Source organism: Vulpes vulpes, unplaced genomic scaffold (assembly GCF_048418805.1).
Source record: "Vulpes vulpes isolate BD-2025 unplaced genomic scaffold, VulVul3 u000000657, whole genome shotgun sequence".
Classification (NCBI taxonomy): Eukaryota; Metazoa; Chordata; class Mammalia; order Carnivora; family Canidae; genus Vulpes; species Vulpes vulpes.
In genome coordinates this window covers 605,376-633,286 of record NW_027325810.1, presented here as the reverse complement: position 1 = coordinate 633,286, position 27,911 = coordinate 605,376, and the positions used below count along the sequence as shown (strand labels likewise).

General features: G+C 41.6%; 1 protein-coding gene across 1 annotated transcript in view; it reads right to left on the bottom strand.

The window, feature by feature from the left end:
- ANTXR1 (ANTXR cell adhesion molecule 1) overlaps positions 1-27,911 on the bottom strand; it is a 168,587-nt gene that overhangs the window by 131,783 nt on the left and 8,893 nt on the right. The window contains exons 2-3 of the mRNA XM_072746172.1: positions 11,851-11,922; positions 7,105-7,176 (exon numbers count right to left, since the gene is read on the bottom strand). Coding sequence (XP_072602273.1) covers positions 7,105-7,176; positions 11,851-11,922 — 144 coding nt within the window. The remainder of the gene's footprint in view (positions 1-7,104; positions 7,177-11,850; positions 11,923-27,911) is intronic.

Sequence of the window (27,911 nt, the reverse complement as noted above, 5' to 3'; positions counted from 1 at the left end):
TAAACAAATTGTGGTATATTCACACAAGAGAATATTACTCTGTCTTAAAGGAATGAAAGTCTGTCATATGTACAACACGGATGGACCTTGAAAATATGCTAAGTGAAATAAGCTAGATACAGAAGAACAAATATTACATAATTCCTTTAGATGAGGTACCTAGAATAAAAAATCCATAGAAATAGGAAGTAGAATAGAGGTTACCATGGGCTGGGGGCAGTTTCAGTTTGGGATAATGAAAAAGTTCTGGAGATGGGTAGTAGTATGATGGGTGCACGAGTTGAAGCCATTGAATTGTATGCTTAAAAATGGTTAAAATGATAAATTTTATAGTTTGTATATTTTACTCCAATAAAAAAAATTTCAAGGGAGGTTGCAAACAATATGTTGAATACAAACAAAATAATTAAATATTGATGAATTACAGTACAAGAGTGAAACATTCTCAAAGAAAAATGATAAAGACTAAAGCATAAGAATAAGAGCTTAGAACATAAAAAAGAGTTTGGAATAGATTTAAGAATCCAAAGGACAAAAGAAAAGTAATAATAAAAGAAATAAGAGTAAAATATTTCTTAGGGTGAAGCTATTTGTTATCAGATGGAAAGGCTCAAATGCTATATAAAGTATTATACAAAATCATGAAAGAATCCACACCTAGATATATTCTTTTGACTTATTTTTTTAATTCAAGGGATAAGGAAACATTTTTTTACAAGTATCCAGAAGGAGAAAACAGGCTACTCACAAAGGAGAAATGTACTAAACTGTCATTTTTCTGTATGCAATAAAGAATAAAAGATATGCAAATTGGCATTGTGTCATTGCCAGTAAATTTAAGGGAAAAGACAGGGTATAAGAACTTTAATTCAATTAAAATATTTGCCTGAAGATGAGTAACAACAATTTTCAAATAAGTTTGGCCTTACAAATTTTAACATTCACATACCTTTCAGGAAAATTTTACCTGGAAAACGACTTGGCCAGCTAAGAAATTTAAAAATAAATAAAATAAAAATTTCAAGTACTGGAAAGGAAATATGTATGTGTTTGTATGTATGTGTGTGTATTTATGAGACATAATGCAAATAATTTTTAAGAAATTCATCAAGGAGAATAAATGACATTACTTAATTCTTGGCATTATAAAAACAAGCAAAGTTCATTGGAAACCATTGCTAGAATAAAAATGAAATTATACTTTTTCAAATTATATTTTTCAAATCATTGGTGGAAAATTAAAATATCAAAGAAGGGTAAAAGATAAATGGGTAGGCACAGATATAGCAGAAAAATATTTTTAGAAATTTAAGTTTATAATTTTTTTGACAAAGATCTTAAAAAGCATGAAAGGAAACAGAAAGGTTATTTTATATTCATTAGAAATATAGTCCATAATGAAAACCCATGTGACTACACAATATGACATAAATTATAAAGCAGTGTGTTAGAGATTCATTATAAAACAGTTATGGTGGCAAGTTTAAAATATACCTCACTGTCTTCACAGATCAAGTAAGAAAAAATATAAGATATTTGAGAAATTTAAACAATGTATTTCTTATATAAAACTCTTTACTCATCAAAGTGTACCTATTGTCTAATATACATGGATGGAAAATACAATTTAAGCACGTACTAGTCCACCAACAAAAATTAATAAATTTTAAAAGTAGAAATTATATAAACCAATAATCTGGAAAATATAATAGAAAAAAAACTCATTGATAATGAAAGGAAAACTTAGAAATAACCAGGAAAAAACTTAATAAACACTGTATGAGACCAATTTGAAGAAAGCAAAACCTTAATAAGAGACATAAGTGAAGGGATATATCCTTAGATAAGAAAATATATATAAAAAAAAAAAAAGAAAGAAAATATATACAGTAAAACTGCAACGCCATTTTGCTAAGGTGATTCTGCACTTTCCATACAATTCAGGTGAAGATCCCAAGAGTATTGTGGTACTTTAAACAAATTATTTAAAATGATCATGGTAGGAAAAAAAACTACTAAAAACCAGGGGCGATTTTCACTTAAGATCAGAAGCGAAGTAGGACTGGTCTTCCAGATGCTAAGACTAATAAAAATAGTGTGGCCCTCGCTAGGAACACAGAAATGCAGTATATCAGAATAGAAAACACAGCAATGGATCCAAGTCTATGGAAGAGTCTAATTTTTCAAATTGGTAGTAAATGATTATTCACCAAATGATGTTAGAAAAACTTGCTAATCACTTGGAGAAAAAGAATAGATCTTGGCTCTATACCTTCTATCAGACTAATTTCCAGAAGTAATTATCTACATGTAAAAATAATGTATCAAAAATACTGTAAGTAAAAGTAGTCATAAAAAGGGCAATAGCAGCCCAAACATAATTATAAATCCTGATGCTAAATTTCTGAATTAAATGCAGAAAATAGAGTTCAACTCTACATTAAAATAATAATATATGATGACCAAATGTAACCAGAAATGCAAGAATGATCCAATATTAAAAAATATTTTTAATGCATTTCACTGTGTTAGTAGGTCAAAGAAAAAAAATATGATCATCTTAATAGATGCCAAAAATGCATTTGATTAAATTTAATATCTATTCCTGATTTCTTTTAAAGGATGAGTTGGACTTCCTTGACATGATCTCATTCCCAAATGATGAAACATCTGAAGTATTTAAAGTAAGATCTGGAAAAAGACTATCGAGGGAATATTTAAGGAATCATATACAGTAGTTAACACTAAAATAATGTATCCTAATAGTACTTAAATTAACATTAGATCCTTTATTATGCTGATGAAGAAACCTGAAAAATGTGTTACAATTTGTCAACTGTTTTGCAAACTGACGAAGCTAAGAAATCTTGGAAGAGTGATATGATATAATGCAAAACACATGAGTTGGACCAAAACCAGAATCCAGAATCAGAATACTAATTCTGCCATTTTTGTTATTTGACCATAGCATTTGACCGTCAAATATCAAAAGTTATCTAAACTCAGATTCTTAGTGCCCTTATCTGTATAATGGAAGGAACAGCAGGTAAGATGGAGTAAGTTTGCTACTGGCTATCACTCCTGGTGATTATTAGAACAACTCTGGACAAAATAAACACATAAGGATTTTGAAAAGTAAGCAAAGCAGATGAATTGGGAAGGGTAGTAAAAATCTGGAGAGGTAACCCAGAAAAGGATGGATTCTACACTTCTCCCCGTCTTTTCTTTCATGGCTTTGACCTGAGGATGAGTCTCAGTCACATGGTACTGGCCTGGGAAATCACCACATCTTGGGGCCCTGGGAAAGGGGCCCCTGTAGTTCAAAGAATGTGGAATCCCCACTTTTACTTCTCTTTGATTACACCTGCCTTTTCCCCACAAGTGACCTCGACAGAGAACTGCACAAGGCAACACAGTGGCCAAACCCCAAGCAAAACACCATTTTTCTTGCTAGAGGACTTGCAAAGGGTGGCGCCAGTGGGAAACAGTGTGTGGAGAAACCTGCAGGAGAGAGAGCTGGAGAAGGGAGTCCCAGTAACTGTGTGATTGAAGCTGTCTAAGTCCCGGCTTCATCTCTGAGCTGCACATGTGTAGGACAGGCTCGAAACAGCTTAGCAAAGATGTTGAAAACTGAACTGAAATAAAAACCACCATCCACAGAAGAGACAGAAGTTGTGGTTTGAACCTCGTGCACACAGAGAAGACAGACTTCTATTCTCCAGAGGATTTGAAGGAGACTTAAGAGTCTGAACAAATGAATTCTAAAAATTCCTAGGATATATTCTAAAATTACTCGACATACAAAGCACCTGGAAAATGTGACCCATTCTCATGAGAGAAGGCAATGAAGATGCCAATCCTGAGCTTACAGAATGGTCAGACAAAGCATTTAAAGCATATAAATATGCTTTATGTATTTATTTGATAGTATTTATATATTACATTTAATTATATTCTATGATATAGTTAATCCCATAATTTATTTCATATGTAATCTCAAATATTTAATATTATATAAAATATATTTAATTATGTCATATCTTATATACTTATATATATATACATTTAAATATGTATATATGTATTTCATAACTATACTCTATGAGGTGAAGGTAAATACACTTAAAATAAATGAAAATATAGATGATCTCAGCAGAGGAATAAAAATTTTAAAAAGAACAAAATAGACATTTTAGTCCTGAAAGTCACAGTATCTGCAAAAAAAATTCAGTGGATGAGTTCAATGGCAGGATGGGGATGGCAGAGGAAGGAGTCAGTGAACATGAAGATAGATCAATAGGAATGATCTAATCCAAAAAAAGGAAAGAGGAAAAATTGGAAAAGAATTGAACAGACCTTCAGGCACATGTGGAATCATATCAAAAGGTCTAATATCTTTGTCATTGGAATCCCACAAGGAGAGGAGAAAATGACTGGTACAGAAAAAATAGTTTAGAGAGAAGGCTGCCAATTCCTGAAATTTGGTAAAAGACAAATTTATAGATTCGAGAAGCTCAGCAAAGCCAAAATAAGATAAACTAAAAAAAAACCCATCCCTCGACAGATCCTAGCCAACCTGCTGAGAGCTGCCTCTTTCATAAAAGATTTTCTTTATTTATTCATGAGAGAGGCAGAGACACAGAGGGAGAAGCAGGTTCCCTGCAGGGAGCCCAATGCAGGACTCGATCCCGGACCCCGGGATCATGCCCTGCGCCGAAGGCAGATGCTCAACCACTGAGCCCCCCAGGCGTCCCTGTAGATATTATTATTCTGATTGTAGTTTCTTTACTGCATCTCAACACACCATATTTATTTTCTGTTCTATTTTTTCAAGCTTCCCGCGGTTTCCTTTATGTGGGTTTGATTCCAAAAGCTGGATGCAAATATCCCTTTGATAGTATTTCTTTTGGTTTACCCACAATCTTTTGGTCTTGTTGAAATGAGAGTTCCCTATGGATTCATGACCTGTTTTTGAATGTGTTTTTCAACTTAACGCGGTGTCCTCGCTTATTACATCTGTACAGTAATGCATCTTTTCCTATCTCCTAGGGATATTGGGACGATCAAATGAGATATGGGGAAAAAAAAAAAAAACATAAGAATTCTTGTGACCAACTAAAACACTGGGAGTCCTACCTTTCAGAAATAGTATCAACCTGGAAGCTGTCAAAGCCTAATTCTTTTAGCCAATCTCATGAGAAAGCGTTCAGCAGAGGGAAGGCTTGTCCACATTTCTCCCTAGGCTGATAAGGTTGGGGATGGGTCAGTAAACCACTCATGCTTTGCCGGCCGACCCAGAGGTTAGGCCAAGGGTCACCTCGTGAAACCCATACAGCCTTTAGCAAGGCATTTTGGGCTGTCTGAAGCATACTTAGCCCTTACGTATTAAATGCTGCTTCCAGCAAAGTCGAGATTCTAACCTCGCTGCTCCCTGGTAGGGGAACTAGGAGGAGTGAAGTCAAGACATACAACCTCAGATTCAAAGTAGGATTCAGATGACTAATTTGAACAGCATAACCAAAACGAGTCTGAAAGCCTAGGCTTTTGAACAGTGTTTATAAATCCGTGACCCCCTCTGCCCTCCCCACTTCCCAGAGGCCGGGAGCAGTAGCACACAAAATACCCACAAGGGATATGAGACCTAGGTCTCCGGGCCAAACTCAAGCACGCAGCCAGCAGAGTCCGGAGGAAGCAACACCAGGCAGCCTGGGCTGTAGGAGGATGTGAAAAATGGGAGAGAGGGTTTTGTCTGAACGGGAGGCACCTCTGCATAAAGGATGTCATGCAAAGACAGAGGGAGAGCGGGAATCTCGCAGAGAGACCCTAAGCCAGAGACACTTTCTCAAAGCTTCTTAAAATCCTTGGCCAGTGTTGAAGGAAACTCTCTGGAGTTTCTTGGGCTTTCTGACTCTCCGTGTACCAGAACGCAGCACGGTGCAGTGGAAAGGCCCTGGAGCCTGCAGCCCCTGTGGGTTTGCACGCTACCCTTAGGAACACCATGCGGCCTCAGCGTCTCCTTCTGCTAGTAGGAAATAAGAAACCCTTATTTTTAAAATGAGGTTTCTGTGCATCTCAACAGCGTGCATGAATAACAGGCCCTGCTGAAGGAGAAGCAGAACTTGGAGACTTCTGCGTGGTCCCGAGTACTCTTGTAGTTACACACGGACAACAGAAGACGTGGAGAAACACGGGGACGGGCTCAGCTCTGCTGTTTGGTGCAAAATCCAGAGCACCTTCCTCCTTGCTATTGGTCCTCTCTAGAAGAAGACTATAGAATAACGTCCCCCAGTCCTCCCTATGCTTGCTCTTCCTCCTTTCCTCTTCCCTACGCGTCCATCCACAAGACTGCCAACGGTCCCATGTGTGTCCCCCACCCCGCCCCCGGTGTTTCTCTCATGTCATGTCATCAGAGGCCTTTAAAAAAAGTGCACGAAGTGTCCTTAACTCAGGAAAACTGTTACCTCCACTCCCAATACACCACCCTAACTCTGAACAAATGGCATGTCTCTATTTCTGCTAGTTTTCACGGGTAAGTGGTAAAATCCAAAATAATACTTTTGTTAAGCTAGGTCTCAGTAATCCTTTTCATGTCAACAACATTTTTCCACACCTGATTCAAATTTCCTTTTATTCCATGGTCCTGTCCTGGCTCTTATGCACCATATTATCCCTCCCTTTCTGTTCCCTGCCTCCGTATAATTACGTATGGTAATATTACAAGTTCCTACTTCTCTCACACCATGCTTATTGTATCTCTGAAACCTTACCCCACAAAATAAATCTAATGTAAATAAGAGAAAATATAATCCCCCAGGAATTGCTCTGGCTCACATTTTGCTCCAAGGTAGCACACTGAGTTGCCAATCAAAGTAAGATTTATACCTCAAGGTGATTGAGTCATTGGCGGAATTTCACAACATCAGGAAATCCTATCAGTCATCACGGAGTAAAGTAGCCGATGGGTCAATGGGCAACGTGCAAGGCTTAGGTGAGGAGAGAACCGCAAGATTTAGGACGACGTCGGGGCCGGTCTTGGGGCCCAAATATCAGCACTACTCAAGGGAACGTGGGCCTGCTAACGACAGGGAAGGGCAGCGTCCTTACCGGTCTTCGGTCAGCTTCATGAGGGTTGTGCCTCGCGTAGAGAAGACAATAAAGGACATTCTTAGCTGTGGGCTGGGAAGGAAAAGAAATCCTATTAGGGCAGGTGGACTCTGGATGCCATTTCCCTCCAGTCGTCCTCCCCGTCTCCCCGTCTCCCCGTCTCCCCGTCTCCCCTTCGGCGTCCCGGCTGCGGGGGATGGGACCTCCAGGCCGAAGGGCCTCCGCAGCTGGTGCCCCGAGTCCTCAGCAGCAGCGACTGGAGGCTGTGGACAAGGGGGGCCGCGCCGCCTTCGCCAGGGCGGAGCACGGGTGGGAGAGCGAAAACGCATCCCTGCCTGCGCTCTGCCTCAAGAGGGGTGTCCCAGAAGCGGCCCGGTCTGCATGGCGCTTATCAAAGGGGGCCCCGATAGATAAAACGTCCCCCTGGCCCCTGGGTGGACCCCGACAGCGGAGCAGCTGAGCTGACGGCGGCCGGATGCCACTGGCCATTAAGATCACACTAGGAACTGCCTTCGCTCTGAAAGCGGCATCTCTTCTAGACGGTCCGTTCTCCTCGGTTTCCCAGGGAGGCCACCCTGTAAGGACAGAGCGTGCTGCTGGGCCGCAGAGTACCCACCCGCCCGCGGTCCCGCTTACAGCACTCGGGACCCAGGGGCAGGCCTGTGGCTGCAGCGCTCGGGAGCGCCGTCCACGAAAGCCCCACACTGGGGAAGACAGAACCACCCTCAGCCGGGGGCCAAACGTGCTCCTCTGTCTTCAAGATGCGCTGGCAGAAATGACAAACACAACGCAAACATTTAAAAAAAAGAAAGAAAAGACGGACTATCAGAGTGTAGTGGGTTCGCCAGTAGACCGCTGTCCATCAGGGGCTCTTTGTGGGGCCAGCCGGTTCCTCTGCCACAACGTGAACCTGTGTCTTTGCCATCCCTGATCTGGCCCCCGTAGTTATAGGTCCCACTTCCTCCGATGTTTCTCAAACCTGCCCCCCTGTTCTATTTCTTAGCTTAGGACCTTGCCCTCAACGATCAGACCGCCGCAACTGTTCCCTAGCTGGGGATCTTGCTGCCCATCTTCCTTCGCTCCAATTCATTCTTCCCACTGCTTCCAGAACTGTTTTCCCAAAATGCAAATCAGACCTGTCACTCACCTGCTATAAAATCTCCCAACGGCTTCTACTGCCTCTAGGATCAAGTCTACACTCATCTCCTTATGTCTGATGCATCTTTGGAAATGCTTATCATGGCGCTTACTACTTGCCAAGAGCCCAAGCAGTAAGGTGGTGAGTTGAATGTTGGTCTCCTGAAACAGACCTGGGCTCTCTGGCCAGGACACCATTCTGTCCCTTACCACTCACTGCTGCTAATTAGCAAAACACCATGTCCTAAACGATAATAATGCCCATCGTAATTACCACAGTGGTCAACCTTATCAAGTGCTTACTACATGCCAGGCACTGTTGTGAGTGATTGGCGTGTGGTATCTCATGAAACTTGTAACAGCTTTATGAGATCAGTACTATTATTATTTCTATCTTCCATGAAAGGAAATTGAGACCCTGAAGGATCAAATAATTTCCCCAAGGCCACAGAGTGAGAGAATAGTGGATCTGGGGCTTAAAATCAAGCTCTGATTCTGGAACTTGGGCTCTTAAGCACCATATTATCCTGTTTCTTTTGTATATAGTTCAGCTCTGGAAAAAAATGAATCTGACATGTGGGACACGTAGGGCTCTAAGAGGCAATTGGTATATTCCGTATAGGAGTCTTGACAAGAGATATAATTAGGGGGTTTTCAGCACATTGATGCGAGCGGAATTGTTCTAAGATAGTGTCAGCAGTGAGAAGGGAAGGGTGCCCCATCTAGAACCAACGCCAACATTTAAAGACCCGGCTCTGGTGAGCGGGTCTCCTCCCGAAGCCAGTGGAGAAGCGAATTTCAAGGAGCAAGAACTCTCCCTGGAGGGAAGCTCCTGTATCCAGCAGAGTAAGCACAGAGTAAGACACTCACTGTCTTTGTCCTCCTTAGGGCATCACTTAAGGGCTTTGGTGAGAGCCAGCAGGTGGGGGGTGGGATGGAAGCCAGATGGTTTGATGGTCAAGGAATGAATGATAAAAGTAAGGATATGGAGACCTTGAATCTTTAAAGATATTTGAGTAAGAAACCAGTAAGAAATAGGTATCTATAGTATCTATAGAGTATCTATATATAGAGTATGTAGAGAGAGTATATACTATATACCTATAGTATCTCCTGACATAATCAGGAGATTCATCATTTACTATTTGGGGCTTTTTTTTTTTAAGACATGGGGCAGGAGAGATTTGTTTATGTCTATCGATGTGGAAATAGAGCCAGAGGAAAGGTAGAGAAAAAGTACAAGAGAGAAAGAGACCTGGAGGAGATTGAAGACAATGGGATAAAATGGACTAAAATGGAGGGGTCACCTTCAAAGGGAGGATATTTGAATCTCAGAGACACTGGGAAGGACACATATGCACCTTTTTAAGTAGGACTGGAGCTTGAGGACATCACTTTTCTGCTATTCCCAGGGTCCTTGGTGAAATAGGAGGTGAAATTCTTTGCCGAAAGTGATGGGTGAGAGGTGTGGGTTGGGGTCTTGAAGGAAACAGTGAAGAGTTAACATCATTGTTAGAAAATTGGGAGGGGGTCAGAATAAAGACAAATAAAAGAACTTGAAATTTCCAGGATCCCACTAAAATTGGAAATGGTAATATTTGTACTGGCATCAGCCACTGTTATTAAGTGAATAGCCCCCCTGCAGTGTCCGCTGCCTAGATTATTTACTTAAATGACTAAATAAAAATAATTGATTCCTTTTCAAAGTTTGTCCATTTACTCATAAATATTGATTGAGCACGTGCTACGTGTCAGATGCTACTACAGGCACTTGGGCTGCAGCGGGCAAAATACAGTTTTGCATGACAGTGACGTGATGTCTTGGTGCCACACTTTCAGGGGGTCCGGAGCCAAGAAGGGCCAGAGGAGACCACCAGAGGAAAGTGCCTCGTGGTCTGCATTATGCCATGTCAACTTCTGTACTTCTCAGTTTCATCAATAAAATGAAAGGATTGGGTTAAGCCCCTCCAACCCCCTACTTCTCAGGGTCTTTAATACTCAGATAGTGAGGCATCTGGAATTGCTGAATGAACTGGGAAAGAGAAGTGCTGAGTGGCCACTCTAAGCCAGGTGCGGGGCGAGTTGGTTTGCACAAGCCTGGTCTTCGAAATTTTCTCGTGCAAACCAGGGTTCAACCAAGGCAAGTCAATTGCTACGGTTGCACAATGGAGCTTGGCTTCAAATCCACACCTGCCTAACTTCAAAGCCTTTCCCAGCAGACTCTTCACAAAGAACAGAAGGCCAGAGGAGCAAATAGAGACATAGCAGATATGCCAAGGCAGGTTTGTTCAGCTCTCAAAAGGGCAGAATGGATATAATGGACGAGAGTATAGGAAAGGACACGCTGGCTCAATGACAAAGAGACTTTTCTGGAAACTGGAATTGTCTGACTATTGGACCATTGGCCTCCAAAGACAGCAGTTTCTCACCAGAGCTATTCAAGTTGAGGGTAGCGAACACCTCTTAGGATAGCTTGGGAAGTTGGTGCTTTGAATTCTAAGCTTCTACAATTCTCTCAAATACTTTGCTTTTAATATGACCCGTGTATTTGCTTCTTACTTCCTTTCCCCCACTCTCCTCTCAGCATCTGGTTTTCCCATTCATTTGGGTTTAGATGCTTCCTGCTTGCAGCTTCCAATATTTGGCATCACAGAGAGGTCACCTCCTAACCCTTTCCCTCCAATCAGGCAGGCAGGAAAGAGACACCAGTAACTGAATTCGTAGGGAACGCATTTGTCATTACATTGGTAATGGGGACAACCTGTCTTCTTCTTCTTCTTCTTCTTCTTCTTTTTTTTTTTTTTTTTTGACAACCTCTCTTCTGAGATGAAGAACCTTATTCAAAGGAGTTTATGGTTAACTCACATGGGTTGGAAGACTCTACAGAGGCCATGACACAGGAGTGGAGCTGCTTTAGGATTCACAATGATACGACAATTTTACCAAAGTCCTTCATGACTGGCTTCAAGCACATCCACGGAGCTACAACAGCTGTGTCATCGCTTGGAGGCTGTACCGAAGGAGGGTGAAGTCCTTCTTTCCTTTACTGGAGGGCATCTATAGCTACTGGAAAGTAGGAGCTCCAAGGCTCTGCAACCTTTATAGCGATGATGTTCAAAACTGCATTCTACTCCCTTGGAAAGTCGTGTCAAGAATGCTCAGGGAATTCTATCTGATGGGACATACAGGTAGGCTGGCCAACACGGTAGTTTGCTCAGGACTGAGGAGGACTCTGAGAATGCGAGATTTTTCAGTGCTATAGCCGTGAAAGTTCTGGGCAGACTGGGATGAGTTGGTCACCTCATACCCTATACTGTTTACACACGAGTCTGGTTAGAATAAGTCAACTGGCCTAGAGTGGCGCAGCACTGTGAAAGGAATGTTAATGAAACTTCTAGAAGACTAGATAGTCCAATAAGAGAGACAGAGGTAAAATTTAGGTCTTATAAGCAAAAGGTATTCTACTATGTGGTAAAGACGAAAGCAAAGCCAAGTCTCTGGTCCAACATGCGAGTCTACGTTTGTGAAAAGGCACGCCCAGAGCCCTTAGAAGAATAACAAACTCAGGCCAGTTTGACTCCCGGCAGAGCACTAAACATTCTTTCTCACCTGATGAATTTATGAGCCAACTGTTCCACAAAGTAATAGATTTCATTCCAGTGGTGCAGCACACTTCCTGATCTAGGAAAACAAAAGCAGATGTCACTGAATCAGGTGTTCATTTTTCTTTACCTTGCATCATTTCTCTTTATGTTCTATAATTTTACACCCAATCTATCCATTAACCGGGGTTATTATCAGAAACTTCCATAACTTTGGAAATTATTTGAAAAAATGTTTAGACTCAATGTTAGAGTTCCTTAAAATTTTGGTAAAGAACTTCCCTTCACTCTACCTTCTGCTCCTTTCACCCGCGCTCCACACACTAATGCAATAAATAAATAAATAAATACATAAATACATAAATAAATAAATAAGATCCCTGGGTCCACCCAGATCCACAGGTCAGTTTCGAATCTTTAAGAAACCATTAGTTTTGTGCTACCTAAATTATTCACTGATTAGAGGAGACAAACAATTCCAATGTATTTAAATGAAATTAGCACAAACTAGATGCCGGAACACACAATGATAAACAAATCCCCCTCCCGAAAAAGAATAGAATTTCATTGGTAGATATAGATGCAAAAATCTCTAAATAAAATATTAGCAAAACAAATCCAGCAGGAATCCAAAAGAATGATAATTAACTAATCGGTGGAGTTTATTTCGGGAATGTATCGATGGTTCAACATTTAACAAGAGCTAATGTTACTAGTCACGCTAATAAGTAAAAGAAGAAAAACTGTACAGCCTTTCATTATATTAAAAAAAAGGAATCTTTTTCCTAAAAAGGAGGGAAGCGTTCTCTAGGACCTATGGAATTGTGGAATTTTAGATTCGGAAGGGGGCTTCTTTACTCCCAAGATTGACTTCTGTTTTTACTGATACCATTTACTGCAGCCTCAACTCAGCTTGTAAGCGTTTCCCCTAGACCCATACTCAAGCCGCTGCAGCGACGGCGCAGCAGGTTTTTCTATCTTATTCTTCTGTGTAGCTATGAGGCCCCTTTCTTTTTCCTTGAGAATCCGTGTCGGCTGAGCTCTGCGTTTCTGCTTATCATTCTAAGAGTCGTTGAGGTTAAGAGTTTGCACCATCTACTCTGACATTTTGTACAGTTTCCACTGGTTTCAGATTACTTTTTAAAAATACACTCATTTACCTCAATTTTAACTTCTAAGGAATTGTTGCTGTTTTTTTTTCTTTGTTTCAGATTATTTTATAGATATTTAAGAAGAATCTGTGCAATAGATCTCGTGCCTTCCTTTCCATGGTATAGTATCCCAAGAATTCTCACTCCGACGGAGTGTATTCCATCTAAGATTTTACTTCTCTCTGCCCCACATCCAGAAATGACAGGTCTGTCTGATCCGAGCAAAAGTGACACAACATGTCACAGTCATACAGTGAAAGACTTCATACCATAAGGCTATCTCACTTTCCCCAACTTAATCCAGAATTTCAATTCTAGGAAATATTCTGAAAGGATGTTTTATAAAGCTCAAACAGTGACTTTAAAAATGAAATGAAGCTTAAAGGTCTAAAGGTAATCAAGGGAATTGTGAAAAAGAACAATACAGCTGGAAAACTTGCCTTATCAGATATAATGACCCCGTATGCACAATACATAATATGATGGTGGCACCCATGAGATAGAAGAGAGAACCCAAACCTCGATCTACATGGGGTCTTGCTAGTTAGTGAAAAAGGTGATTCAAACGGAGGACAGAGAACTAATCCTTTTATAAATGATGCCATGACGATGGATTTCTAATTGGAATAAACCAACTAGATCACTGTTTCATACCAAATGTAACCCGAGACGTATTAAAACCTAATGGAGACAGAACATGAAAGACTCCTAACTCTGGGAAACGAACTAGGGGTGGTGGAAGGACTGGGTGGGGGGTGGGGGTGACTGGGTGACGGGCACTGAGGGGGGCACTTGACGGGATGAGCACTGGGTGTTATTCTATATGTTGGCAAATTGAACACCAATAAAAAATAAATTTATAATTAAAAATAAATAAATAAAACCTAATGGGAGGGGCACCCAGTGGCTCAGTGGTGGAGCATCTGACTTTGGCTCAGGGCGTGATCCCGGGGTCCTGGGTCTGAGTCCCGCATTGGGCTCCCTGCAGGGAGCCTGCTCCTCCCTCTGCCTGTCTCCGCCTCTCCCTCTCTGTGTCTCTCATGAATAAGTAAATTTTTAAAAAATCTTTAAAACTTAATGGAAAAAACAAAACTTTAAATCCACTGGGCAAATTATAAAAGGAGACTCAGGTTGTCCTCAGGTTAGCGAAGGGTTTCTCCAGCTAGGTACAGAAAGTAGGAATCATTTTTTATGAAAAGGATAATTTTGACTACATGAAGTATCTACAATTCTGAATGACAAAAGGGTGCCGTAAACAGGTTCAAAGACAAGAAAAGAGTGAAAGAAGAGGTCTGCAACAAATAAAAAAAGGCAAAAACTTTGTGCCCAGGATATGTAAAGAATTGGCACAAGTGAATATTAAAAGGCAAACAATAGAAAAATAGAAAAGGATCTGAACAAGCAATCCCCCAAAGGATAGTAAATCAGCATTTGAAAAACACTGAACTCTTCTAGTAAATACAGAAATACATATTTAAACCATTGTTTGGGGGAAGAACAAGCAATTTCCTGTGGCAGCAGGATAGAGCCTTGCAGAGTAAGGGGTGGGGAGATGGGCAGATGGGGACGGGGATCCGGGTGAGGAGGGAGGTAGAGACCTCTCCTTCTTAAAAAAATAAACCTTTCCCAATAAACCTTTTCCTTTCTGGCCTCTCCGCCTTTACACATATTCCAGCTGCTTGGGACACTCCAAGTCTACGCTCGTAAACTCCTACTCATTCTTCAAGGCTCAAAGCAGTCTCTGCCTCTTGGCCTTGGCCAACAGAGATGGGGCTCATTGCCCCTGCCCCATGCTCTCAGGGCACCCCGTCCATCTCAGTCATTATCCTCTGATGTTGGGTTGCAATCATTTCTTTTTCATGCTTTTCTCTGAGGGATTTTAGGATATTTGCCTCTCCAGCATCAACCTGCTTGTTCGATGGAAGAAAGAAGAGCATGGAAAGAAGAAGCCTCTATTGCTCAAGGAAGCCTCTTGATCTTTTGCCAGCTGGACACCAGCTCTTCCGCCCTCGTTTGGATAAACACTCTGGGTTTGGTACTCAGACGGCTCCAGCCGATTCCTGTGACCCCGCATGAACCTGAGGAGCCTTCCCAGATGGGTCAATGACTCTAGAGCATAGCTCCTTGGTGAATGGGACTACCTAATCGCCAACAAGGAAACCTAGTGGCAGCTGGGAGTCTCCCAAGAGCTCACCAGAACTGCATATACTAGCCCTGGGCTTTTAACCTTTGGAAACCTTTGGAAATCCTCTTTCATTAGAATCCTGGCCATGGGGATCCCTGGGTGGCGCAGCGGTTTGGCGCCTGCCTTTGGCCCAGGGCGCGATCCTGGAGACCCGGGATCGAATCCCACATCAGGCTCCCGGTGCATGGGGCCTGCTTCTCCTTCCGCCTGTGTCTCTGCCTCTCTCTCTCTCTCTGTGACTATCATAAATTAAAAAAAAAAAAAAAAAAAGATTTGGGATCCCTGGGTGGCGCAGCGGTTTAGCGCCTGCCTCTGGCTCAGGGCGCGATCCTGGAGACCCGGGATCGAATCCCACGTTGGGCTCCCCGTGCATGGAGCCTGCTTCTCCCTCTGCCTGTGTCTCTGCCTCTCTCTCTCTCTATGACTATCATAAATAAAGAATAAAAAAAAAAAAAAAATTTAAAAAAAAAAAAAAAAAAAGAATCCTGGCCATGGGCAGCCCGGGTGGCTCAGCGGTTTAGCGCCGCCTTCGGCCCAGGGCTGATCCTGGAGACCCGGGATCAAGTCCAACATCGGGCTCCCTGCAGGGAGCCTGCTTCTCCCTGTGCCTGTGTCTCTGCCTCTCTCTCTGGGTCTCTCATGGATAAATAAACTCTTTAAAAAAAAAAAAAAAGAATGAAAGAAAGAAAGAATCCTGGCCATCCTCCTGGACAGGATTCAACTGAATACTAAAAATCTCAAAGACTGGTCCCTGCTGCTTTCCTCCAGCCATGGGGGTAGATGGTCTGGTCCTGGGGGTCCTGGTGAGGGTCCAATGCTAGGTAAGAGCCTCAGAAGATGCACCACATGGCCGATAAGCCATAGTCCAATCTAGAATCCTACAGCTCCTTCCCACTGAGATTTCCTTGAACACTGGTCATCTGGGCCCTCTTCCGAAATGCAGTGTCATGTTTTGCAGCACAAGTACTGTCTGAGGAGTAGGGTGAGATGCTTAGTGATTAGAGAGGAATCCCCATACTTCATCCCAAGTTTGAGTTCCTTATTAGTAGAGAAGTCCTGCAGCATGGGAGTGGTCCTGGGAGCCGAGGGGGCCAAGTGGTGGTAAAATAGGGACTCGATCCAGAACGGAAGGGACTATTCTTGGCTATTTGCGTGAAGGGCAGAGGTCTCGGGTAAATCCTCAGGGTGCCATTTCTTCATTCTCAAGGATTGGCCTTACTTAACAGCCACAAATCAATTTGCATTCCTTTACTTACCCAGGGCCACTCGATCATAATTCACACTATCACACTCTCATAAAACACTTCGTTTTCACTAGTCTTCTATCTGACTGACACGTAAAATGTATACGGTTTGGTGAAATTCCTGTGATCTGTGAATGCTGGGTACAGAGGAAGATCCAAGAAATATCCTCGAGTGTTAAGAAAAGTCCGCATCTATCTGGAAACCTTCTTGCTAATGGGCAGGCATTGTATTTTCTCAAGAAGAAAATAAAATGAGACCCCGAAGACAAAAGTAGAGGTGAGGAGAGATTGACAGGCTTGCTTCTCCCTTCCCAACTCGGCTAATAATGGCCCTGAGACCGCTGAAGTTTGTGGTTTCATATTTACACATGATCATTCTTTACACAATTATATAGGATAGATACCCTTTTGGGGACACATTTGAGATGTACATAGTCTGTTCCCTTAAGCATTGAGGATGAATGTAGCTTCTAAGATTCTGGAATCCAAACCGGTTTGTTCTTCTCTGGATTACCAGGGGATCCCAAGGGGCCTAAACTTACCAAAGGAGCTGCTGCGTCTCTTACCCCGCACATGCACACTCTTTCCCACCTCAAGATTAAATTGCACCCTGGGAAAGGAAAGAGCCCTATGTCGGGTGCTTATGGTTTTAGCATGGAGGTGAGCTCATTGGGGGTGGTGCTCACGTTTATCCAAATCTGCAGGAGCAAAAGGCTTACCTGCCTGGTGCCACGGTCCTGCTCCTCTGCCTCATTACCACCCACTGGCCATAGCTAGATTCCCTAATCCTTAATTCTAAATACGTCATCCATGGAGCCTTGGAAGCTCTTCACTGTGACCTCACTTAAACTTCTGTCCTTCTCCCACAGGGATAGATATGTTGGGTCTTTGACTCAATTTGGATGTTCTATTAAGACAAGCATGTCTCATCTGCACTTTGCCTTATAAACTGATTTTCTGGTTTGGAATCTGCCCTAATAGCTACTCCTAGAACAATCGCCCCAGGGTGATGTGTCCATGTTTGGACCGCTGGCTTCCTCTCAACCCTCAGGACCCAAGTAAATTCCCGGTCACAGCCTGGAAAAGTAGGGTGTTGGATGGGGAAGTGGAGAGGGCAGATTCAACTCCAGCTTCTCTCCACCCTACAATATGGGAAACATTTCATTTATCATGCCAACCTGTTTAAGAGTTAATGATCTTAAAATCCCAGCTAGCGGGTCCTGATGTTATCTTCAGGCAGTAATGGTTCACCCGGCCATTGTTACCAAAGTTCCAAGGTAGAAATAAAAACGCCTTCTTAGTCCAGATATATGTAGTACTTGGAAATGCCCCATTGGACTCTGTTCTGTGTTTTTTTTTTTAAACTGCTTTTGAGACACAGTTGCTAGGCAAACAGTAGTCGGAGAGCTCAAATGCCCATGTTCTGGAAAATCAGCAGATGTGAAAGATCCCTGTTTTTGACTCAATTAAATCTTAGCTCAAATGCAATTCTAACCCCTGAAGATTTCCATGATCTACAGTGTGGAGGATTCAGGCCCCTTCTTGGGATTCTGTGCCTTGGTTCCACAAGTGCAAGCCTCAGCGAAATTTGAAATTCAAGTGGCCTCCAGAAATTCTGCTTGAACACAGTTCTGCAGAGTTCTGTGCTTGCAGGTCCATTCAACGGACCTGGGTCTACTGAAAATCAGAGTCATTGGGGACGCCTGGGTGGCTCAGTGGTTAAGCTCTGCTTTCATCTCAGGGCATGATCCTGGAGTTCAGGGATCGAGTCCCTAAAGGGGAGCCTGCTTCTCCCTCTGCCTGTGTCTCTGCCTCTCTCTGTGTGTCTCTAATGAATAAATAAATAAAATCTTAAAAAAAAAAAAAATCAGAGTCAATGTCTTCTCACACCACCTTCTGACTTGGTGTGGAGAAGGGTTGCCCAGATCATGGGATGGCAAAGCTACCAGTCCTCACTACTAGCTCCACAAGAAGGTACCTGCTGGGGGCAGCTCCAAAATTTCTCACTTATTTTTGTTTTTCTACGACTTCTCCAGTATTTGGAACATGCTCAGAAGTCAACAAATTTTTGCGACATTGCACTCACTGTGAGCTCCCAGCGAGAGATTCCGCACAGAACCTAGCACTGCCCTCAGATTACTGCTTAATTACTTCCAAAGGTCTAATATGCAAAGAGTAGGAGCAAAAGAAGAACTCCGAGTCTCATCCCGATTTGTTTTCTGAAATACATTCTTTTGTGCTTATGTGAGTTTCCAAACCTCCCTGCGGTTAAGCTCCTTAGAAAACACAGGCTCTTTCCATTAGCCACACACACAACCGGAGTCAGAAAGAATCAAGTGGGCCAAATTGAGTTTCGACTGTCCCTCCTTCCTTTGCACATGGGTTAGAATAAGACGAAAGGGAAAACAGAGCTTGTACTTGGAACCATCACCCACGAGTCTTTAAATCCTGGAAGAGGGAGCTGCTCTAGCGATGGAAATTACAAAACTGACGGTCCCACTTTTCCTTGGCCCCACCCAGCTGAAGTCACTGATGTCCTAAGTGACCCACCCAGGTCCCCCGCTAATCCTGGACGGGTGCACAGCCTCAGGCGCCACTGAGTGGGACAAGCAATTAGTTCGTCCGTCAAAGGTCCGGCGTTCGTTGGCCTCCTCCCTCTGCTCCCCAGCTTCCTCGCTGGCCTTCCTCTCATTCCTCCTAACCTCACATTGGGCTCCAATTGGCCAGAGCCCTAAACCCAGCCCAGGCCTTAGCCCTTATCCTCCTATTACTAACGGGGATCAGGGCCAAGCCTCCCTCCTGCTTCAAAAGCTTAACCTGGACTCTTGCCTCTATTCCAACTTCTTGAGACACCAGTCCAGACCCAAACCAAGCCACTGAGCCCTTGGAGTTTGGGGGCTCCTGCCTGTGTGGCAGAGACCCCAGTCCAGGATGCCCAGCCCCGTCCTACCGACTCGTGACGGATTCTCCCTTTAGTCAATCTGACAGATGGCTGTAAAAACAATGACTTTCAAGCTGTAGAATGCAACGTATTAGTGATTTGGGAAATCATTTGGGTGGGACGTTGCCAACATTAAAAACAAAATGAAATGGAACGGAACAGAAATCTTAGGATCTATCGCATGCTGCAACAGAAAGTAATACGTGAAACTTCTGGCCAATTATGTGCAAGTAATGGAGAGAGAGAGAGAGAGAGATGTAAACTGTATTTTTTTCTGGTGGAGCAGATCAAAAGGGTATTATGATGTAATGAGTGAAATATGTACTCCTTTAACCTCTGCTAGTTTGTCTTTTCCAGCACACGCACACCAAGAAAAACCTAAAATATGATCTGATATCAATTATTGGCATGTTTGGTCAAATTCGATACAAAATTGTAGTTGTTGGGCAGCTGTTCAAAAGGTATTTCCTATCATTAAAACGTGGGATATGATAAGTGAGACCCCCCAGCGTACCCGCCAAAGGCACCAATGTGATCTATGGGTGACCACTAGGCCATGGTGAGCAGACAAGGGTCCGGTCAGTCCTGTGGCTGCCAAGGAAGTCAGAGGCCCCTTCCGCGAGCATGTCCAGGGGCGCAACAAGCCAGATGGGTCCGAGAAGGGGGGTGCAGGGCGGGACAAAACCCCAAACCTAAGTTTACTGAATGTTTAAATTCTTGCACTGGGTTAAGAATTCCAATTTGGAAAAAAGTCGTCTCCCCTCCTCGCCGTACCTGCACCCAGCAGGAGGGTCTTTCTTGGATAAACAAAGCAGCTGCAGATTATTTTCTACATTTCCAAGTAGAGTGAAAATAGGTTTTTTTCCCTACTCCGAGACACATATATTTGTAATTACTGCGTTTCCTTACACAGAATTGTGGAGCCATCTGCTCTTGAGGCTGTTCAGCCCGGCAGTTAGAGCACGGCCTTGGTGCGTGCTCATGTGAGTCCAGACTCTGATGGGAGTTCGAGCTCCTGCTCTTCCATTTCCTAGTGTGACATCTGAACAAGAGGTTTTGCTTTCTTACACGGCAGCTTGCTCCTTTGTGGACGGGAATACCAGCATCTGCCTCCTAAGGATGGTTTTAGGGACTCCACCTCCCGTTCCCAGGGCGCCAAGCATCCCGCTGGGAGCACGGTGCGCCCGCGGGACCCGGGATCGCGGGCTCCCTGCCCACTTACGTGAGCAGTCAAGTCCCAGCCGCCAGACCTCAAGTGCTCCCTTCCTTCCCCGGCACGGACACTTGGGACAATCTCTTCCTGAAATATCTGCAAGTTTTACAAAGGGAAATGGGTCTTCATTCTAATTTTTATTTGGATGTATTCAATTACATGCCACGGATTTTTTTCGTATTTGCTGTTCATTTTCTGTCTTAAAAAACATCGAGTATCAATGAACACCAACCACATAATTTGCAGAATCCAGCGCAAAACGAAACGGAGCTCCCCTTTTTAAAAAATTACTAAGGATTTCAAGATGGTGACAGCAGAGCATTAATCTAAGCGCCTGACCCTTGTGAGCGTGGGCTCCTGGGTGGCGGCCCAGGTCTCGGGCCCTTGACGCTGACCCTGCCATCCACATGCTTTGCCCCTTTTCTATTGGGGTGCAAGTGTTTTCTTAGCTCAGGGGTGGGCACGCTTTCTATAGAGGGCCAGACAGTAAACATTTTACACTCCGGGGGTGACATGGTCCCTATGGCAACTACTCAAACCCGCTCTTGTGACACAAAGGTGGCCACTGCTAAGACAGACCGAAAGTAGGTGTGGTGATGCTCCAGTACTATTTTATCCACAAAAACAATCCGCAGGCCATAGTTTACCAACCTCTAGCCTAGACAGTGACTTTCTTTCAGTTTTCCTCATTACAAGATAATATAAAAAACTCTATATTTTTTTCCTGGTAGCTGAGGTTTTAGGGTACTTTCGCTACTCATTTCCTGTTATTTATTGCTGAGAATGTGGACTGGAAAAATTGTCCCTTAGGATATATATGGAGCCATTCCTTGTGACTTAATATTTCATGGGTCTTTGAAAGTTTATCCTCAAAAAAAAAAAAAAAAAAAAAGAAAGTTTATTCTCTGTGAAGTATAGGATTCAAATCTATTTATTAAAACAACCTCACTATTTTATTTTTTATTTAAATTCAATTAGCCGACATGGAGCACATCATTAGTCTCATATGTAGTGTTCAAGAAGTCATCAGTTGCGTATAACACCCAGTGCCCATCACATCGCGTGCCCGCCTCAAGCTTCATTAATTATTATTCAGACCTTCTCTGTCCTTTTGAGTGCTTAATTATTCAGAGAGATGTCTTTTCAGATTCTGCTGAGAAAATAAGTTAGTTTTCATCTTTGTTGGTCAAGAATAGATGAGGGTTATCTTAATACATTTCCTAAATATTGAGCATTCTTGCATTTCTAGGATAATTTTTACTGGGTGTTGGTATATTATGCTTTTACTCCACTGTTAGTTTTATTTTAATGACATTTGATTTGGGATTTAAAGTTTCTAACTGGGGCACCTGGGTGGCTCGGAGGTTGAGTGTCTACCTTTGGCTCCGGTCGCGCCCCCGGGGTCCTGGGATCCAGTCCTGCATCAGGTTCCCCGTGAGGAGCCTGCTTCTCCCTCTGCCTGGGTCTCTGCCTCTCTCTGAATCTCTCATGAATAAATAAATAAAATCTTAAAAAAAAAATTTTAAAAATAAAGTTTTTAATCAATTTGGTCAGGAGTTTTGCATATGAACCTGTCTACTTTAGTAGATATTAGTACCAGATATATGCTACCTTTCTAAAATAAATTAGGAGACTTTCTGTTTTTCTGTTTTCTGGAAGAGTATAATACTAAAATTTTCTGTTCTGTGATAGAACTTTCCACAAAACCAACTGGTCCAAAACCAAAGGACCTACTCACAAAGGGAAATTAGTCCCTCTCAATGTCCAGATTCTACTGGGGAAGGGCAAAATTGCAAAGATCCAGAATTTCACCTAAAGGAATTTTTTAAAATCACCACTATTAGACTCTTACTATCATTATGGTTCAAAATTTAGGGATTTCCATATCTCCCACTACCCAGTAGGGAGACTTGAGAGGAAGAAGGAGTTTGGGAGCTAAAAGTAAGCTACATGTTTTCTTTTGTTTATTTGTTTTGCATATGCATGTAGTATTGAGCATTTTTTTTTTCTATCCTGTGTAAAAAATTTACATTTTTCCTTTTTTCTTTTGAGAATCTATTCCTTTTTGTGTTTTATTGCATAGCCTCATATTAACTTTTCCAGGGCCAATTACTTCTATTTCTTTTATACCATATCTTTTTCTTGCCATTCTCCACTTGGATGTCAATATTTTCAAGTGATGTTTTTTTCAGAGAGGGTATGTGGATGACATACATTTTGAATTTTTTATGTCTGAAAAAGCCTGCTATGGAATTTAAATGCCACATTTCACTCAGACTCTATAATTATTGAGGTTTTCTTTTGAGCATTTAATGTTGTAGACGAAAGAGAAAAAAAAATCTAATGTCAATCTGAGTCTTGCTTTTTTTGTTTGCAGGGGAACGGAAACCTATTTTTCTTTCCTTTTTGGAAGAATGTAGACATTGCTATTCATCATATATTTTAAGAACTTATCAAAGGTTGTGTACTTGGCGAATCCTTTAAAAAATAATAAGGCTGAGTATTTGGTAAGTCCTCTAAAAGTTCTCTTTTCTCTTCCTAGAATTTTTATTGTAAATATAGTGTATATAGTTTTTGTATAGTGTATATATATATATATATATATTATTGTGTATATGTGTGTGTGTATACATATCCCGTTCCTAGGCTTTGTATTACTTACCTCTTGTCTATCATTTTCACTTCTGTATTCTTTCTGCTTGAGTTCTAGGAAAAGTTTCTTCTGAGGAACTGAATTTACTTTCTGCAATATTCAGTATGGTGGACATTGTTTCCAATGGATTTCAATAGTCAGAAATAGCATATTTTCTCTCCAAAAGCTTATTTTCAGCTTGTCCCTTTCTCAGGACAGGATGCTCTTGTTTGTTGATGCATTATCATCTGAAAATTTACTGACAATACTAATTAGACATATATTTGCCTAACTGGCTTCACTGGTCATTATCACTTCCTTTAACTAATAACTATTACATTTAAAGATTTTTTTAAAAACTTGATTCACTTTTTTTTGTAATTTCTTGAAAATTATCCCTACTCTCCTTTTTAGAAGAATTCATATCTGTTTGAAAATGTTTTTCTATATTTTTCACATGTAAGGAACATCTTTGATAAATACAACATTTTAGGCCATAAATTTATCCATCAAAATTCTCCACCATTTAATGTTGCAGAGCCTCCACAGGTAACCTGTGTCTTTTCCATTCATAAAATTCTTCTTTTGTCATTGAAATTAAAAATGATCACAAGGAATGCCCAAGTACTCATCTCTTTTAATTAGCTAATTACATTTGATTGCTACTTGGTAAGCCTATTCAATCTTCATTTTCAGGTTTTTCTTAAATCAGGAAAGTTCTATCCACTCTTTGAATGTTTCTTCTAGACTATTCTTTAGCAACTGGAATTATCTGGTATATTGGATACCTATTTTTGTCATTCACTATTTATCATCTTCTCCCTCATCTTTACCTAACTCATTTCCCTATTCAAATTTGGAGAATTTCTCAAAGAAGCCTTCATCACTTATTTCATTTTCTGCATTGTCAGTTCTGCTCTTTACTGCTTCTAGGGTGACTTTACATCTTTCCCTATTATTTCATATTTTATTAACTGTTCTAGGTTCCTTGTCTTCACATCCATATTTTATGTTTCATAAAATTCTCATTTTCTTCAACACCATTGAAATTATAAAACATACAATGCTAAAACTGACCTCTTCTGCTTTGAAAATTCTTTCTGTATATACGTTCTTCTTGGACCTTGGGAATTTTGTTTAATCCCTTGTTTAAGTTGCTGAAATCGTATAGTCGGCCCTATTGTCATCCTTGAATGTGGTTAAGGTGTAATTGGGTCTGGTATTTGCTTCCCAAGTAGTTTTGTGTTTTTTTTTTCCTCATCACACATTTATAAACTTCTCTAAGAATTCAAATCTGAGAAGGGAGTTGGTTTTGATGGTTTAAGTAGGCTTATGTTATTGTTCCATCACTTAGAGAAGAGTAGGGGACGGAGTGGACACTCATCATTTCCCACAGATAAATATCATCCTTGCAAGGTTTGTGTGTGCATTTTGGACATGGTTACATCCATCCAGCTTGCCATTTGCAGGAGTTTTTGGCCTGGTCTCTACTTCAGGTTCATATTTTGTTATAGCTGACATCTTTCCTGAGCCCCACCACTATATCCATAGAATCAAACGTGCCATTTCCCTGGAGACCCAGGATCTATGGGGAGGACTCAGTTAAGCTGGGTAGAACTACTGTCATGAAGATGGCCGGTGCTCATGAGTTCTCTCTTTTGTGGCTTAATTGCCCCTTGATTATCCAGCGCAGCTGCTTTTGCACAGTGCAGAAGGGCTCCAGGGAGATGGTTCTCATCCCTCTTATGTCCCACTCTTCACTTCAAATTCACTTCCAGACTTGGGATTGTTCTTGGGGCTCCTTCCAAATCTTCGTCTACATGTTTTCTACAACTTGGCAACAGAGTTGAAAGTAGATCCTGGCTGACCTCCTTCAAACTCCGTCCATCTGTTCTGTGTCTGGTGGAATTTCTTACAAGTGTGCTGCATGTCAATGTCCTTAGTCTTTGGATCTGATGTAGGTTCCCCCGGTTGCCTCCTCAAGACTTTCTCTTTTAGAGGGATGGAGCAGTTGTAGATAGTGGGGTAGGTGGTGAAGGAGAAGCTGTGTGTTCAGACTCCCTTTCAGAAGTCATAAACAAATTGTCTTTCTTATCTCCCACTAAGAGCCTCGGGTCATTAAATTTTAGTTTCATCATTTATGATGCCCTGAAAGTGTACTTCCAAAAATCACCAATGCCTTTATTTCTACTGAAGCATACAGCCTTTCTCAGTTCTCATTTTGCTGGATGCCTTTATAATATGCATAAATACAACGCACAGTATTTATTGTTTCAACAAACTGATTTCTGAATGCCTAGTAGGTCCTTCTGAATCTGTAAAGATTAATAATTCCAACACTTGATATTTCTTAAGTATTTACCAAGCATCAGCATTGGGCTGAGCACTCTACATGCATTGCCATTTAGTAATAGTAGCTGGCACTTCTGAGCACTTTCTACATGCTCATAGGATTCTGTGCAAGGGCACAACCCCCCCTCTGTGATAATATTATCTCTCTCTCTCTTTTTCTTTTTTTTTTACAAATGAGGAAACTGAGTTCACAAAGAGATTTAGTAACTTGCTCAAGGACACACAGCTAGTTAAGTGGTAGAGTTGGAATTTGAACTCAGGTGTCTGGTTCTAGAGTCCACTTTTAGTCTAAACATCATGTTCATAGTCCCCTTTCTGGTGTTTAAACCTGTGCCCTTAACACCTATGCAACAGTGCCTCCCCACGGAGGGGTCAGGAAATGCACAGTTACAATTGATAGTGTTAGGTGCCAAGATCGCGGGAAGTACCAGAAAATTTCCACAAATTGTATGGGAATTTGGAATTTGGGAGTGGGTATACCAGGAAAGGCTTAAAATTGAGGCACTTGCTGGGAATCAGGAGTGCTGAATTGGTTGACCATTTTAATGGAGTAAAGCATGCAAGGAGCTTCAGCAGTTTGGCCTTCAATAGTCTCCCCTTTTGTTTCTTTGACAATGTCTTTTATGACAATTAGTAATCAGGATGGCCGTGTAGTTTAAGATCCAAACAAACATTTTCAAGAGTAAAATAAGAAGCCATTAATAATTGTGCTGGGACAAGGAGCATAAACCAGTAACGTCCTGGGACATGCATTTATTGATTAGTGTTTAGATTATGGCTGTGCAATGACATCTTGAATTTCCTTTTATTATTTTGACTGGTGTGTAGTTAGTTATAGGATATATCATTTTTATTTGTTGTATGGTTTCCGTAAACTTGGCATTTACGTTCTCTTGTATGAGAAAAGTGATGGCAGGATGATTATGATTATGATTATGATTATGAAAGGATTCATAATCCTTTGGCACCAAGGTCTTGGGAAAGCGAACTCAGTATGAAAACGAGGTTGACTCCCAGATCTTGGTCTAAGTGGCTGGGTTTGCAGTGATGTCAATCACCAAGACTAGAAATAGAAGAAGGGGAGATGATGTTATGGGGGAAACAATGGGTCATCCCTCCACTGAAATTCCCTCTCCTTGCCTCAGTGGCACAATTTTTTTGCTGGTTCTTTTCTGACTGTTCTGGTAACTTCTTGGCATTATTTAGAGGAGTTTCTTCCTTGGTGCAGACATTCCTGTTAGCAATTCCTCTAAGGTTGGATCCTGGCCATCTTTGTCATTAAACTCCTGACATTTAAAAAATCCTGATATTATCTTGATGTTATCTAGATATTATTTATTATTCGTATTCACATTTTTGACTTACTACCCTTGGGCTAACACCACTCAAGACTTTATTCTCGATCTCAGTGTATGAATCCAACTCCCGACTCAGCATCTCCACCCAAATGTTCCACATGTTCAGACTCAACACGTCCACACCGAGCCCTCCTTCCTTCTGAACCCTATTCCTTACCCTCTCAATGCTTTCCTCTCCCACATCCCATGCAAATCAAGTCCTAAGCTCCTCACAACAAAAGAGCTCTCAATTTCATTTATTCTTTTCCTCATTCCTACTTCAAGAAGTGAAATATAGATAAAAAACACACATAAGCCTCCTACTGTTCTCTGTAGAAAACTTTAATCCTATTACCTATCGCTGACATGAGAATAATCCACTCTTCCCAGATTCTTTCCCTGTCACGTTCCCTGTCATGCTTACATCACAAGGGATGTGGGTCACTTTACTTTCCTGTATGTTACTCCTTTGCCAGAATTTTTTTTTTTTTTAACTTGGTCACCTGGCAAAATCCCGCTGAATGTTCAAATCCTAGATCCAAAGCTACCTCCTACAGGAAGCCTCCTAAACCTCTCTCATGTCAACCAAAATTAATTATTTCATCAACTGTTTCCCCAGCCCTTTGTCTCTTTATTAAACTGTGAAATCTTTGAGAACCAGGGACCTCTTGGGCATTTTGAAATTCCAGAAGTTTGGCACAGTTTGAAAATTCTGCACTGAATCGGTATATTCCTTCCCCTAAGCAGGCAGCTCCGCTCAGAATCTAGAGGCGTCTTTTGCTGGAGGACCACATCCTTTCTCTACACGGGTAATTACCACCACCACCAGGACCCCCAGCAGCATCATTACCACTACCATCTGTCCTCCGGGTACTCACATACCAAATGCTTCATTAAAGGTTTTAATCTAATATGATTTACAACACTTCCACGAGGCAGGAGTTTTAATACCTATTTTATTGATAAGAAGACTGAGGTTCAGAGGGGCTAAGTAATTTTCACTAAGGTCACAA